The sequence below is a fragment of the Galeopterus variegatus genome, unplaced genomic scaffold (assembly GCF_000696425.1).
Source record: "Galeopterus variegatus unplaced genomic scaffold, G_variegatus-3.0.2 Scaffold11267, whole genome shotgun sequence".
Lineage (NCBI taxonomy): Eukaryota > Metazoa > Chordata > Mammalia > Dermoptera > Cynocephalidae > Galeopterus > Galeopterus variegatus.
In genome coordinates, this window is record NW_007737378.1 from 34977 (window position 1) to 51894 (window position 16918).

At 34.6% G+C, this 16918-nt stretch overlaps 1 protein-coding gene across 1 annotated transcript in view; it reads right to left on the reverse strand.

The window, feature by feature from the left end:
- ABCB7 (ATP-binding cassette, sub-family B (MDR/TAP), member 7) overlaps positions 1-6139 on the reverse strand; it is a gene marked incomplete at both ends in the record, with an annotated part of 37132 nt that extends 30993 nt beyond the window's left edge. Inside the window, one exon of the mRNA XM_008594675.1 lies at positions 6020-6139. Within this exon, the coding sequence (XP_008592897.1) occupies positions 6020-6139 (120 nt within the window). The remainder of the gene's footprint in view (positions 1-6019) is intronic.
- Positions 6140-16918: the final 10779 nt, after the last annotated feature.

Below are 16918 nucleotides of genomic sequence, written 5' to 3' on the forward strand. Positions count from 1 at the left end.
GGCAGGAAGAGAAAAGGGATGAAAAGGTGAATCACATGGGATTTTTAGAGCAGGGACACTATTCTGTATGATGGTATAATAGTAGATACATGACATTACACATTTCCCCAAAATCATATAACTCTACAACACAAAGAGTAAATCCTAATGCAAACTATGGACTTAGTTAATAATAATGTATGTTTTAAAAATAATTAGTTCATCAATTTAGCAAATGAATGACACTAATGCAAGATGTTAATAACAGAAGAAACTTCATGTGTGAGAAGAAAGGGGGTATATAAAAACTCTCTGTACTTACTGCTCAATTTTTCTGTAAGCTTAAAACTTCTCTAAAATATAGTCTCCTCAAAAATATACTCCCAGGATATAAATCAAACTTCTCAACTTAAAGGCTTCAGGTAGCATTGTTGCATTTTTTTAAAAAAAGTGTTTTTCAGAAAAATCTCAAAAAATCAAAGTCAAGCAAGAACTGCATGAATTTTTTGAAGTTACAAATGTCAAAATAGTTATTGGAAAATGCTCATTCCTCCATGAAGTCTTCCTTAAAGCCTAATTGTTAGCACTCCCATAGAACTTCATTTGTGTCTACCTTTGGATGTTTATATTAAGTATGTCATATATATTTTATCATTATTTGCATATTTTTTTCCTTTGGCATACTGCAGCTCCAGGAGGGCAAGATCCATGTTTCATTCATCTTTGTATTCCCAGCTTCATAGCACAGTACCTTGTGTCACTCAATAAATGTTTGCTTAACACATATATTACCCCTTACTTTAGACAATAGATGCATTCCTGAAGAAAAGGAGTATTGATTTTATTTTTATAAGTCATAATCTCTCTTGAAATTATTTTATAATTTTCAAGAAAGCTTATTTTGATTTCTAACAGATTATTAGTTGAGAGTCCCTTTTTTGCACTTGACACATTTTTTCAAATTTATTTTTTAAACTGACATATAAAATTATATGTATTTAACATGTACAACATAATGTTTTGAAGTATATATATATATACATTGTAGAATGGTTAAATCTAGCTAATAAACAAATGCATTACCTCACATAATTATCATTTCCGTGGTAAGAATACTTAATATCCACTCTTAGCATTTTTCAAGAATACAATTTATCATTATTAACTGTAGTCACCAATAGATCTCTTGAGCTTATTCCTCCTATCTAACTGTCATTATGAATTCTTCAATCAACATCTCCCCAATTCCGTTTTCCCTTAACCACCCAGCCTCTGGCAACCACCACCCTACTGTCTACTTCTATAAGATCAATGTTTTTAGATTCCACATGAGTGGGTTCATGCAGTATTTTCTTTCTATACCTGGCTGATTTCACTTAACATAATGTCCTCCAGGTTCATCCATGTTGTCAGAAACGACAGAATTTCTTTTTTTATCGCTGAATGATATTCCTTTGTATATATATATACCACATTTTCCTTATCTATTCATTCACTGATGGATATTTAGGTTGATTCCCATATTTTGGCTACTGTGAATACTGCTGCAATAAACATGGGGGCGGGGGGGACAGATATCTCTTTGACATACTGATTTTATTTCCTTTGATACCTAGTAGTGAGATTGCTGAATGACTGTGGTAGTTTTATTTTTAATTTTTTAAGGAACCTCCATATTGTTTTCCACAACACCTGTACTAATTTATATTCTTACCAACAGTTGCACTTGATACTTTAATTTCCTTTGTCCCCAATTTCTCTGTCAACTAAGTGGTTTCTAAGATAGCAATGATTAGATAATATGAATAAACCTTTTTTTGGTAATATTAAAGGAAACATCTATTTTATTTTTATTTATTTATCTTTTTCCAACATGTTTTATTTGTTTATTTGGCAGCTGGCCGGTACAGGGATCGAAACTGGACTGGGGGGGGTGTTATCAGCATCATGCTCTAACCAGCTGAGCTAACCAGCCAGCCCCAAAGGTAACATCTATTTTATAAAATCAGATATTTCAGTAAATATATTTTATATTTTCCTTAAAACCTGGCATGGTTGTATATAAAATACTAATATAAAGATTGAATTAAAAAAAAAATCAAAAACCTTAGAAGATCTCAAAATCCCCAGATTAATAATAATGTGATACTCCTATGATATATGCATAGATGGTAAGAAAAGAAGCTGCATATGATTTGTAAGGATTTAAGGAATGAAGACAAATATGTTCTGTCTCTCTCAGCAGCAAAATCCCTAAAATATATCTCATGTAGGTCCCCAACGTATTAAAATGGAATTGCTGCAACTCTGCTAGAAGGAATACCACCCCACTCTCTAGGTCTATTCCCGGCCCCAAAGCATCTCTGCATATTACACTTTATCTTTAAAATCTTTGCTGGAGACAATAACAACCTTAAGAACCTCAGAATCAAAAGAGCATTAAAAGGTAAATAAGCAAGCTCTTATGCTATGCGGTAGCCTCATACATTAAGCATGAAATCCTCCTGCCCTTTTCTTCTTCTCACTTGACATTTCTTTCTTCCTTTTCTATCACCTAAGTCTCAGGTTTAGTCATGATACCACCACAGCAGCACAGACAGCAGGGTGGCATTTAGAGCTGAGAAGACTCCTGAATCCTGCATTAAAATTCCCAGAACACGTAGAGGAGGTAGGGAAAACCAGAGTACAAACGGGCCTAAATTGGTCCGAAGTGTTTATATGTCAAAGCATGTAATCAGATTTAAGAAAAAATAGGAAGTCATGTGATGAAAGGGGACAGAATCCATCCTTGCAGGTAAATTATAAAACATACCTGTGATACGGCTCAAAAATAAATAAGGGTCAATTTTTAAAGATTTGGAAGAGTGATTACTTTTAAACTAAAGACAGTCCAGAAGCTGGAAAAATGGTGTTTGGAATAGTTAAATGCTAGTACCGTACTAGTACTATGCTCTACATGCCTAAAGTTATTCTATGGTCTAGCTCCTGTCTAGTAAAAAGAAAATTGTCTACTAAATGCTTTGAAAGTACTAGCAGGCATTCATCACAACATTTGACGATTTCTTCCTTTTCCTGATTCAAAAGAAATTAAGCATACTTTCTGAGGATTTTCTATATTCATTTCTATTTACTTACAATTAGTTTTCATGAGTTTAGTACAGCACTTATCATTCTATGAGAACTCAGTATTTGTTGTCTAAAGAACCAAATATTAGCCTTCTGAAAATATTTTAGTCTGTAAGGAAGTTAGCTTAGATCTATATTTCACACCCCGATATTGACCTGTCACTAAGCAACAGAAATCTGCATTTTGAAGGACTAGAAATCACTCTAAAAATAAAGTCTAATACAAATGTCATTATTTAAGACTCCTCTCTTTGGCTAGCTTAATTAGTCGTGTTCTAACTTGTTCTCTTCATTTCAAAAGAAAGTCCAGAAAATAATCTGCCTTTAACTTGTTATCAAAGTATTACATTCAACTAATAAAGGAATAAAGCCCAATTTGCTAACCCTGCCTTGCATAAGAGCTCAGAATCATATTTATTTTTAAGTAATTTGTATATAAAAGACAAGTGAGCAACCAGTACTGAGCTAAAAATGAACGAGAGTTAAAAAAAATTTCAACATCAGCTACCAAAATTAGATTTGTAATATTGTTCTCTCTGTTCAGCTTAAACAAATAGAATAAAGTATGGATTCTTGATCTGTTGCTCAGCATCTTGATTTAAGTAAGTAGTCTCCTGGGGAATGGATCACATTCACTGGGAGGGTACTCAACAGAGCCCATAGATGAGAAAGGAGACACGGAAATGGAGAGTCTGATTGTGAATTATTCCGGTTTTACTCTTACTTCTTCAATCACTCCTTCCTGGTTTCCAATACGATTTACTTTTTTTCTCTACAGGAACAAATTAATAAAAGGTTCTGTCCCTAGCTGTCTTCTATTTCTGTTCTCTTTCTCGGTAAACTCACTAATTTGCACCTCTTAATCTCTCTAGCCCTGGGCTTCCTCCCAAGCCTGTCTTGCATTTTGTATTGCCAGCTGAATATCTCTATCTGGATGTTCTGCTAGCACCTCAAACTTAAACACGTCTGAAATCAAACTTTTCATCTTCTCAAATGAGACCTCCTGACTTACTACCTACTTCTGTTAAAGGAATTATCATTCCCTTATCCTCGGCATCACCCCTGAATCCTATTCCTTTTTTTACTTCTAATATGTGATCCATTGCTAAGTCTTACTGACTCTACATATCCTACCTCACAATATCTCTTGCATCTTTTCCCTCCCTATTACCATTTCTACTACCACTCTGGTACAAACTACTACTCCTTACCTGGACTATTACATTAGCCTCACAACTGATCAGTAAATACTTGCTGAATGAATGCATGAAATGAATGGTATCCCTACTTTAGGTCTCTCACCATTTTAATCCATCTTCTACAACAGGGTCAGATTAATTTCCTAAAGCACAACTCTAACCTTATTACTTTTCTACTCAAAATAGAGATTCCTACTTTCCACATAATTAAATAAATTTTTTGTTGTACAGTTAAGGTATTTCACATTGGGAGCTCTATCTTTCCAAGCTTACTTCCAATTCCTCTGAAACATTTTCCCCTCACTTGAGCCAAGCTGGACTATTCATTTCTCCAAACACACTATATGCTCTCTCACATCTAGGTCACTGTTCACGTTATTCTTACACCTGTAACAATCTTACTCATCAATCAAGGCCTATTTCAGATGTTATTTCCTCCATGAGACCTTTCCTGACTCCCCATCATAATGGTTCCTATCTTTCCTCTGAAACCCCACAACACTCAATTGGCAATTCTTTAAATCATTTATAACCTACCTTGTATTATGGCAATAAATAAAACTTGCCTTATCCTGTATGATTTGAGGAAGAAATTTGCTTTATTCATATTTGAATACCATGCAGTACCAAGAACAGTACTTTGTATGAAAAATTCTCAGTAAATATTTTTATGAAAGGGAAAATGAGTAAATAAAAGAGAATACACATGATAGGGAAGAAATAAGTGGCAAGACCTGGGTTCTAAAACAAAATATTAATCCTTATATGGAAAAGGGGTAACCAAACAATAGCCAAACATCATTTACACTTTTAAGCAAACACTTTTAAACATATTTTTGGAAATCTATATTTACTTATTTATTTTTATTTTTAACACTTATATTGTGTTTTACTACCTATCAGGCACTGTTCGAAGCTTAGTATATGTTAATTTATTTAATCCTATGACAATACTATTTTACAAATCAGGGAACTGAGGCATGGAGACCAAGCAACTTTTCCAAGGTTACAAGGTTAGTAAGTGGGACAGCCCAGGCAATCTAACTCTAAAAACCATGCTTTTCATCATGATAATATATTGAACCTATAGATGTATACTTCCCTGACTTTAAAATCTGCATAAATTGAAAATAAGGGTTTTTTTGGTGAAAACTCAGGGTTATCATTATTACTTTATAGTACAATGACACACTTTGCTGAAATGTAGAGGGAACCTACACTGAAAGTGTCAAAATGCCTAGCTTTTGTTGCTGGGCTTTTTAATCTAATTTTTAAAAACAATTTTTGTTTTTTTTCTTTTGAGTTAAACTGTTACTTACCACTTATAGCTGTCAATGTGCTTAAAATGCCTTAATCTTCTTTTCAATTTACAGGTAACTAGGAACCAAGCTTACCAGAAATATGTATTAAATAAGAACTGACAAGGCTTTGAAGAGCTTCTTTATAAAGTACCTTATGCTTTGTTACAACCAAGTTCCTTTATCTTACACTGGCTTCAGGAGTGAATTCTACTAAGTTGAGTCTGATCCAGGGATAAATCGGGCACTGCCATATAATTTCTGCTGACTGCATGAAATAATTATATAAACTACATGAGGGTCCTAAAAGTTGGCCATCCTCTCCCAAAAGTGACTTATACCAGCTCATGACTAAAAAATGTCATTGTATTTCTTAGTTACAGCAACAAAACAATGCATAATTTCTCTTATTCTTACCTTTGCACCACCCAAAAATCCCAGGGAAATGGCAACTCTAGCTCGTAGATCTGGCCTGTCTTTGGGCCACACATAAGAAAGCATTGCTTTTATGATTTTCTGCGTATCGACATCTTTTAACTGTTGAAAGAGAGAAAACAAAGCAGTGAGTAGTAACATGTCATTTCAAAAGTAACCATACTTCAGTAACGTAGAATTATATAAATATTTGAGAAATACATGAAAACTTTACAAATACAACTTTTATTCTGAATCTAAGGCCAGTATCTTTCAAGCTCAAAATTTTTTGGAGAAAAAGAAACTATTTCAATTGCTTTTTAAAAGCTACTCATTTCTCTTCAATTTTTTACTGTCAGCTATAGCCACCCTCATATTGTTAAAAAGTTACTCAGTGGTGATAAGGGGACATGTACTACACATTTATTTCTTATCTATTAAACTATGAGAAGATTACATAAAACTTTAAAAAATTTTCCATACTTCTATCTTTGTAGTCAAAAGTTTTATATACTTTTCGGCTATTTACCAGTATTTTCATTTAAAATATTTTGAAGTTCTAAGACCAAACACATGGTAGAGAAGAGTTGCAATACTGTGTTTAAGAAAGCAGAGGTCTCGATATTGACTATATCATACAAAGGTTGGGTATTTAAAAAAATTCAACAAAAATGCAATTTTCCAGTCATGCTTAATCTGACCTAAATCCATTTCACATTTTTCTTTTTCACATGTTCCTGAGGCAACATTCCCATGAAATCTTTTTGTTTTAGTTGCAGCTTTAGAGGCAGAATACTAAGAATCAAAACCACACTTTGTAAAACCAAAGCAAGGAGATCAACACATATGTACTCCCACACTATTATATTGTTTTAACTGGTGAAACAATTCCCATTTAAGAAATTGAAATATTAAGTAAATTTCTGGAAGAGGTATTGAAAAGAAAACAGCAGCAACAAAAAGATAATGCTCATTGCTGGTGTGGGTGTATGGAAATGATCACTCTAATATACTGTTTGGGGAGTACACTGAAACAATCTTTCTGGAAAGCAATTTGATACCTATTATAAGCTTTTTAAATAATTCTGCCCTTTATCTCAAGAATTCTACTCCTGGGAATGTATGTTTTTAAAAACCCTTAAAAATATACCTCCTAAAAAAATCTCTGGAGTCTATTTCTTTCCATTTCCAACTAACAAACTACCTAATCCAAGCTATCATCAATTTTCACCTAAATCACTGCAACAACCTAACCAATCTCCCTACATCCACTCTGTTTCCTGTCTAATAAGTTCACCCTGCAATCAGACACTACTTCCAGCTTAAAGCCCTTCAGCAGCATCCTTGGTCTTGGAATAAAGACCAAAGTTCACAATGCAGCTTATAAGGCTCTGCTTGGTCTGGCCCTTGACTGCCTCTCCAGCCATGTCTTATATGACTGCTTTCAGTGTTCAGGCTGCACTAGCATTCTTTTGGTCCCTCAAACATGCGACAATACCTCCTGCCATAGGGCCTTTGCACAATAGTGTTCACTCTGTCTGGAATAATCTGTCTCTTTGCAACACCTCCCTTTCCAGCCCCCTAACCTTTCAACTAATTAACTGCCAGCTCAAGTAGCACTTCCTCAATCAAGTCTTCCCTAACCACAGAACACTACTCCTTTCTTTCAGTCTTCTTTTCAGTTATAAACTACATATACAGCAGTATGGTTATCTGATTAACATATTCTCCTGTTAGAATTTAAATTCCATGTGAGTAGTGTGTTTTGTTCTATTATAAATCCAAGACCAAATACAGTGGCTGACATTCAGTAGGCACTGAATACTGACTACATAAAGAAATAAAAATTTAGCTATAAGAATGTTTATGCAAATGTTGTTTTAATAGAAATTTATTTTATTTTATTTTATTTTTTATACTCAAATACTGTTTAATAAAGAGTGAATGTCATCAGGGCAAAGAAGAAACTTTCTAGGTGTCAGACTAATTATCATTATTTATTTTTCTCAACTATGTGACCATATGTATGAACCATGAGCTCTGATAAACAGACATTGATATTTTGAAACCTCTAACAATATGTACATAGATTGTTTGAAATATAAAAAATAATAACAACAATGGTGATATAGAAAACAGCCTAAATGATCAACATTGGAGAAAAATGTAAATAAATTAGAGTGAATGCATACAACAAAATACAGCCATTCAAAAATACATGCAGCGACACAGAAACATGTTACATGAAAAAAGCAAAGTAAAAAACATTTTTTGTGAGAAGAAATGTGATGTGTGTATAAGTTTTCAAGTGCATACAAGCAGATCAGGAAAGCAATACCTCCATCAGTAGCTGTGAATGGGTAGAATTATCGATTTTTTTAAAATATTCTTCTTTCTGCTTGCTTGTATTTTCTCTAATTCATACACAATTTTTTTGAGGGGGGAAAAGTTACATAATTTCAAGTAGATTTGTGAAGCAAGGAATGGGAGAAAACTGTCAACACATAAGAAACCCAGGACAGTACTTTATATAATATAGGGTAGTTTTATATTATGGTTATCCCCTTATGGCTCAGCAAAATATTTTTCTAGTCTTTTAGGCAGTTTATTGTGTAAAGAGTAACAGAAATAAAATAAAATTCTGTATTATACAGAAAACAGGAGGACTACCCTTCCTGAGCTGCTTTACATACATAAGATGGCAAAAATATGAAATGCTGAAAGTGTAGTTCTTAATGCTTTATTTTATGCACACAAATACACAAGCTCTCATAAACTGATAAGGCATTAAAAAAGGAGTAATTTTAAAATTCACTTTTCCAATAGAACTATTACTAAATAAATATAATTTAATGCATTATAACACAAACTGGGACATTTCAGCCATATTCCTATTTCATGACTTCTGTCTGCCTTTTTTTTTTCTTGATGGAATAATGGAAAAGGCCCTGTTTCCACATATCTTTAGAAACACTCTCTCCTGTCAAAACCTTCTACAACACACCCCAGAATTTTTTCAATAATGACACAGATAAGTTATGGCTAAGAGCAAGAAAATTATTCTAGTTGGCTTAATAGTGCATAAAATGTCACCACTTCATTTAACAAAATGGATTCTGAAGTTGTGTAATCATGCATTATGAGTCCATTAAACTGTAAAGTACATGACTTCAGTAATAGTTTAGATAAACTATAAAGTTTGAAAAAAAAAAAGTAGAGGCCAAACCAAAAGGCATTTCAGAGGCTGAGGCACATTTTAAAAGAATTTTAAACTAACTTATTCCTGCTGCACAAGAGTAAAATAAAATTGATAACCTCAATACAGATCCTGAAAACCACCACAGTTAATTCATATTGGACACCCAATAGAAATCCTGAAAGACAAAAGGGTTAGCTAAAGCTGAAAAGAGACTAGCCACTAGCTTGAGACTGAATTACATATCACCATTACATCAACTATTAATTTTTACTCTGACTCAATAGGGTGTAAGGAGATAAAATAGCATATACACTGTTTAAAGATCACATTCTTAAAGAAAGAGTGGGAAATGTAGAAAATGGCCAAGAATCCCCATCAAAATACCAATGACATTCTTCACAGAAATGGAAAAAACAAGCGTAACATTCATATGGAACAAAAGACCCTGAAGAGCCAAAGCAACCTTGAGCAAAATAAGTAAAGAGGCATTACACGTCCTAACTTCAAACTGTATTACAAATCTATAGTAACCAAAACAGCATGGTATTGGCATAAAAACAGACATGGGGACCAATGTAACAGAATAGAGAACCCAGAAATCAACCCATGTATTTACAGTCAACTGATCTTTGACAAGGGCACCAAGAACATGCAATAGGGAAAGGAGAGCCTCTTCAATAAATGGTGTTGGGAAAACTGGATATCCATATGTAGAAGAATGGAACTTGATCTGTACCTCTTGCAATATACCAAAATCAACTCAAATGTATTAAAGACTTAAATATAAGACCTGAAGCTATAAAACTCCTAGAAGAACACATAGGGGAAACACTCCTGGATGTAGGACTGGGCAAAGACTTTATGAATAAGACCTTAAAAGCACAGACAACAAAAGAAAAAAAATAAACAAATGGAATTATAACAAAATAAAAAGCTTCTGCACAGCAATCAACAGAATGAAAAGACAACCTACAGAATGGGAGGAAATATTTTCAAACTATACATCTGACAAGGGATTAATATCCAGAATATACAAAGAGCTCAAACAACTTTACAGCAAAAAACAAAAAACATATAATCCAATTAAAAAATGGGCAAAGGAGCTGAATAAACATTTCTTAAAGGAGGACATACAAATGGCCAACGGGTACATGAAAAAATGCTCAACATCACTCATCATCAGGGAAATGCAAATCAAAACTGCTTTGAGATATCATCTTATCCCAGTTAGACTGGCTATTATAAAAAAAGACAGAGAACAACAAATGCTGGGGAGGATGTAGAGAAAGGGGAACACTTCTGCACTGTTGGTGGGTCTGTAAATTAGAACAGCCATTATGGAGAACAGCATGGGGGTTCCTCAAACAACTACAGATAGAACTACCATATAATCCAGCAATCCAACTACTGGGTATATATCCAGAGGGATGGAAATCATCACGTCAAAGGGATACCTGCATTCCCATGTTCATTGCAGCTCTATTTACAATAGCCAAAATATGGTACCAACCTAGATGTCCATTGATGGATGACTGGATAAGGAAAATGTGATATATACACACAATGGAATACTACTCAGATATAAAAAAGAATGAAATTCTGCCATTTGTAGCAACATGGATGAGCCTGGAGAAAATTATCTTAAATGAAACAACCCAGGTGCAGAAAGAGAAATACCACATGTCCTCACTCATAAATGGGAGCTGAATCCATAAACAAATAAACAATAGAGAGAGAGAGAGAGAGAGAAACAACAATCACAGTAAATGTTGAACTTTTAGAAAGAGAGAAAAGAACTGTGGTTACTAGAGGTGGAAAAGGGGAGAGGATGGAGGGGGAAGAGGGAGGGGGGTTAACAAGAAATTGGTTAACGGACACAAAGGATGATTACGTATTGTAATTATAAATAAGCTAACTATCCTGACCTGACCATCACACATTGTACACAACTACTGAAAGTCAACTTTGTACTCCACATACATGTATAATAAATTATCTAAAAAAAAAAAAAAGAAAGAAATTGGGTTATTTGAGAAACACTGGAGAATAATCACATGATGATGTAGGGGGAAAAAAATCAAACCATGATTTAAGGAAATGAAGTTATTTCTCAAGAGTCAAACTTCCTGAAGTAACTAACAGATGAGATTGTAACAGTTTTTCTTTAAGCCTCCCTTACACATAAACAGAAAGTATAAAATTCTTGAACTCTTTATCATTTTCACAGTATAAAAATTTAAATGTTATTTTAAAAACATAACTGTGATGACTATATCATGAGAGCAAAAGCTCTCTAAGACTGAATGCTGTCAAAATATCATTAAAAGGCCATCTAAGTGAAACTACTTTCCTCCTCTGGTAACAGAACATATACAACATGGCCCTCTTACTGCAGCTTATATGGCTTCAAATTTAAAACATGGAACTGACATTTTAAGTCCCATTACAATGTAAAACTAGTACTATATTAGTATGAGAAATAAAAATTTTTAGAAAGGTCTTGACTATATATTGAAATTAGATAGCCATAATTAAAGGAAAGCAATTAGATTCAGGAAAAAAACCCACAAGGGTAACAAAAGAAGAAATTCAAATTGGTTCACTAAGCTCTTTGAACAGTAACAAAATTGTACTTTTTTTCTAGAAATGAGGTTAGAAGAAAAAGTTTGAAAATGTCAAAGAACTGTCAGACATGAAAGCAACTGAAAACAAAGTGGCCCAAGAGAAAAAGCAGGTGCCAGAAAAAGAAACTTGACTGATATGGAAAACAATGTTCAATAAATATTTATTCAATTAATTAATGTATCTATTCTCAAACATGAGGACAAATTCTTATTAATATTCTGGAATTATACCTAATACTTGATTTATCAAATTACAACTTTTGAAAGATTTTTTAAAATATTTACTTTTTTGTATTAATATATGGCTTTATAAGCTTCACAAGGCTAGACAGGTAAGAAGAAATAATGAAAGAAACATCTACAGTCATGCACTGCATAACGATGTTCAGTCAACAACGGACTGCGTCTATGATGGTGGTCCCTAGATTATAATGGAGATGAAAAACTGCTATCACCTAGTGAAGTCACAGCCATCATAATGTGGTAGTGCAATGCATCACTCACATAGGAGCAATTGGCTATACCGTATAGCTTACGTGTGTAGTAGGCTATACCATCTAGGTTTCTGTAAGTATACTCTGTGATGTTCATAGAATAATGAAATCACCTAACGATGCATTTCTGTATCCCTGCCGTTAAGGAAAGCATGACTGTACTTATACATAGGAAGACAAAACAGCACAACCACAGCATGGTGGGTCAAAAACAAATACATAAATAAAACTGGAAGCATCTGATTTATAGGGTGTAATTGGAAAGTCACAAATTGCAGTGCTTATACACAACAATGCTCAATTCAACAGTGTGACCTGAGGGACAGAAGCAGTGTCTTAAGGCCAAATGTACTATAAAAGAACAATATAGGTAATAACCATGTGGACAGGGCACAAGAATTAAAAAAAAGATTAAAACATCTGGAGCAACTCATCTGGTAAGATTTTCAGATATTAAAGATAACTGTATATTAATAAATTGAATACATGTTTTACTTCTCAGGTGGGTATCTTTATATCTCTCACCAGAAAAGGTTGTCAAGCACTGAAGCAACAGCAAGTTTTTCTGCCAAGAGCTTATACCTTTCAAGGGAGTGATGGGATGGCCAACTGGCTTTAATAAGTAAATGAAAGACTAGGAAAAAAGAAAATGATCTTTTGAAAAAGGTAGCAGAATCAGCTTTTCCTTAGCTGATGAGGAATTTAATCTAAGAATTCTGGTTTTACAGACATTCCTAAATTCCAATAGCAAGAAATGTACTAACTCACAGAATCAAAGGATTGGCTTAACAAAGAAACTACTTGTAGTGAGGAAGAAAAAATATACACAAAAAAGTTCTGGAGTACTGTTCTGTAAAAATATGGCTATTGGCTGAATGTTTTCTCCCTAAAGAACTAATTTAGCAGAGAATTTGGAAGTGCCCACAATTTCAGGGATAACCAGAGAAGAGAACTGTCTCCTCAACCCAACCTAAAGGTAACTGCAATTAAAGGAATAATTGAAACCACTACTTCAATATTGTTACAGATGATAGTGGCTTGATAAAAACTAGGTCAAAAGAAGACAAACTCAGTAGATGTCTAATTGAAAAATTCAGAGGATAACTGGAAAACTTTTCCCATATTGCTGGGATATAAGTATAGTGAGTTTTGGATGAGAAAGGAAAATACACACTGTCAGAAAAGTCTTTGCAATTATTGTTACTTTCTCTGCACCTCAGGGTTTGTTTCCCAAACTCTGTTGGTCTGAAACTTCAATGAAGAGCTTATTTATTGGTTACCAGGATCCAAGAAAAAATGGATTATGCTACACATGAGATGAATTTGTACCTGACAGTCCACTAAATAATTTACAATAAAAAAATAACTACCAAGTAGACTGACATTCCCTTGGCTAGTCAGTGAATTCTCTATCTCAAAGAGAAGTCAATTTGAGAAATCAAATGAAGATTATAAGGCTGCATGATGATGTATGAAATCAGAGCTAGAAAATAGCCTCTCCATGTCATCCAGGTATTCTTGTCCACTACTCTGTGTGCCCACTCATTTTAACAAGCTTGGAGAGTTATTACTCCATTATTTCCCCAATACTCTAATTTTTAATATTCCAAATTGCTATTTCACTTCAGTTTACATCAAAATTTATATCAAAGCTCTTTGTTATAGTAAATGCTAATCTCTCTTTTAATACTACTAGCTTCTGAATGTATCTAATCAATGAAGATGTGCTTCTAACAAAGTCTAGGAAGTAGTCAAGAAAAGTCTGGGAAATAGTCCTTTCATTAAGTTCTGCATTATTTGTGACCTTATTAAGAACACAGGGCTAACTAAGTATACTAAGAGATGCTTTTTCAAAAGCACATATAAATAAAAATTTAAAGGCAGGAGTAAATCTCCAAAATTCTTTAAGGATCTGAAGATTCTATTATAAAACAAATAATTTCTTAATTCATCTATTTTAAAAACAAGAGCTTTCAAACACTGAAACTGCCACAACTGCCATTCCTTTTGCACAAGCTCTTTTTCGGGGGGTGGGGGGGGTGGGGGCTGGCCAGTACTGGGATCCAAACCCTTGACACTTGTGCTTAGTGTTAATCAGCACCACGCTCTAACCAAGTGAGCTAAGCGGCCAGCCCCCTTTTTTCAAACTCTTTATGATAGCCACATTAGACAAATAGATGATTTAAATACCTTCTGAGCAGCATTATTAATGCTGGTTAATAGTTGTTAACAACACACAAGTGGAAATGAATAAAAAGTAAAGCAGTAGAGATTTCAGTTGGTTATGAGGTAAAATATATTATTTGTCAGAGTGATAAAACTTCTACATGGTAGTTTAGATATTCTGCCATGTAAACTAAGCTTCTAGACAGGAGGGATTTTGTCTTGTTCATTACTGTATCTTAGTACTTAGCATAGGGTTTAGCAGAAACACAGGTATTCAATACATACTTATTACATGAATGGATTATGGTAGAGGATAGGCCTTACAATCTCACATTATAATAACAGCAGTTAACACTTGTATTTATTGAGCACTTACTACATACTGGGCAGTATTTAAGAGCTTTACTATGGTGTGAGGAGTTAACTATTTTAAATCCCCTTTAGCATTATTATCATCCCCACTTTACAGATAAAGAAACTGAGGCACACAGAGATTAAGTAACTTGCTCAAGGTCATTTCATTAGGAAGTGATGAAGCCACGATTCAAATATAGGCAGTCTGCCTGATAAACAAATTCAGTAAAGTGACAGGATACAAAATCAACAACAAAAATCAGTACTGTTTCTATACACCAACAACAAACTAGCTGGAAAGAAGTCAAGAAAGCAATCCCATTTACAATAGCTTAAAAAAAATTCTAGAAATAAATTTAACCAAGGAGGAGAAAGATCTCTACAAGGAAAACTATAAAATACTGACTAAAGAATTAAAGGACACACAAAAAAATGGAAAGCCATCCCAAGTTCATGGATTGGAAGAATCAATATTGTCAAAATGACCATATTATCCAAAGCAATCTACAAATTCAATGCAATCCCCATCAAACTACCAATGACATACTTCACACAAAAAGAAAAAACAATCCAAAAATTTATATGGAACAACAAAAGACTCCAAATAGCCAAAGCAATCCTGAGCAAAAAGAACAAAGCTGGAAGCATCACACTACCTGACTTCAAATTATACTACAAAGGTATAGTAAACAAAACAGCATGATACAGGCACAAAAATAGACACAAAGACCAATGGAACAGAACAGAAAATCCAGAAATAAAACCATGTACTTACAGCCAACTGATTTTTGAAAAAGGAGCCAAGAACATACACTGGGAAAAGGACAGTCTCTTCAATATATAGTGCTGGGAAAACTGGAGATTCATATGCAGAAGAGTGAAACTAGATCCCTCTCTCTTACCATATACAAAAATCAATGCAAGAGGGATTAAAGATCTGAATATAAGACATGAAACTATAAAACTTCTAGAAGAAAAAAACAGAGGAAACACTTCAGTACATAGTAAAGGGCAAAGATTTTATGAATGAGACCTCAAAAGCACAGGCAACAAAATAAAAAATAAACAAATGGGATTATATAAAAATAAAAAGCTTCTGTACAGCAAAGGAAACAACCAACAGAGTGAAGAAACAACCTGCAGAATGGGAGAAAATATTTGCAAAGTACACACCGACAAGGGATTAATATCTAGAATATATGGAGAACTCAAACAATTCAATAGCAAGAAAACATATAATCCAATCAAAAAATGGGCAAAGAACCTGAATAGACATTTTTCAAAAGAAGACATACAAAGGGCCAACATATACGGAAAAATGTTTAACACTACTAATCATCAGAGAAATTCAAATCAAAACCACGATGAGGTATCATCTCACCCCAGATAGAATGGCTATTATCAAGAAGACAGAAAATAGATCCTCCCCGGGAAGAAGCCGCGGGAGCGGCCGCCACTTGGTGCATGGCCTTGCAGCCACTGCCCTCAGCACCGGGCTGGGCCGCGCAGCCCCGCCGCCGGTGTTCGGGGTCCGGCAACTGTGGTTTTGGCCAGGGAGGGGGCTGTCGCCTCCCTGGCCCCGGGTGCCGCTGGAACTGTGAGCCGGAGAGAGACTGAGCAGGCTGTGGCGTGACCAGGAGCTGGGAGCACCAGGGGCGGTGAGGGGCGGCTGGGGCTGCTCTGGCTGCGGAGGCCACCGCGGGAGCACAATGCGGGAGCGGCCTGCCATCTTCCTGGTAGTCAACTTTGGACTTGCCTGGCATTAGTGTCCAACTGAGTAGTCACTGAGGTAGCCATACCAAATTGACAACCCAGCAACATCTTAGTCAGGCAATAGTGTCAAACCTGTGGACTGTGAAATCCCCTGCCACAATGAATAAACATCAAAGAAAAGACACCAGAAATACGAAAAATCAAGAAAGTACACCACCCAAAGATAATAAATCTCAAGCTCTAGATCCTATAGAACAAGAAGCCCTTGAAATGACTGACAAGGAATTTCGAGTGATAATTATAAGGAAACTGAATGAGATACAAGAAAACTCAGCTAGACATCATGATGAAA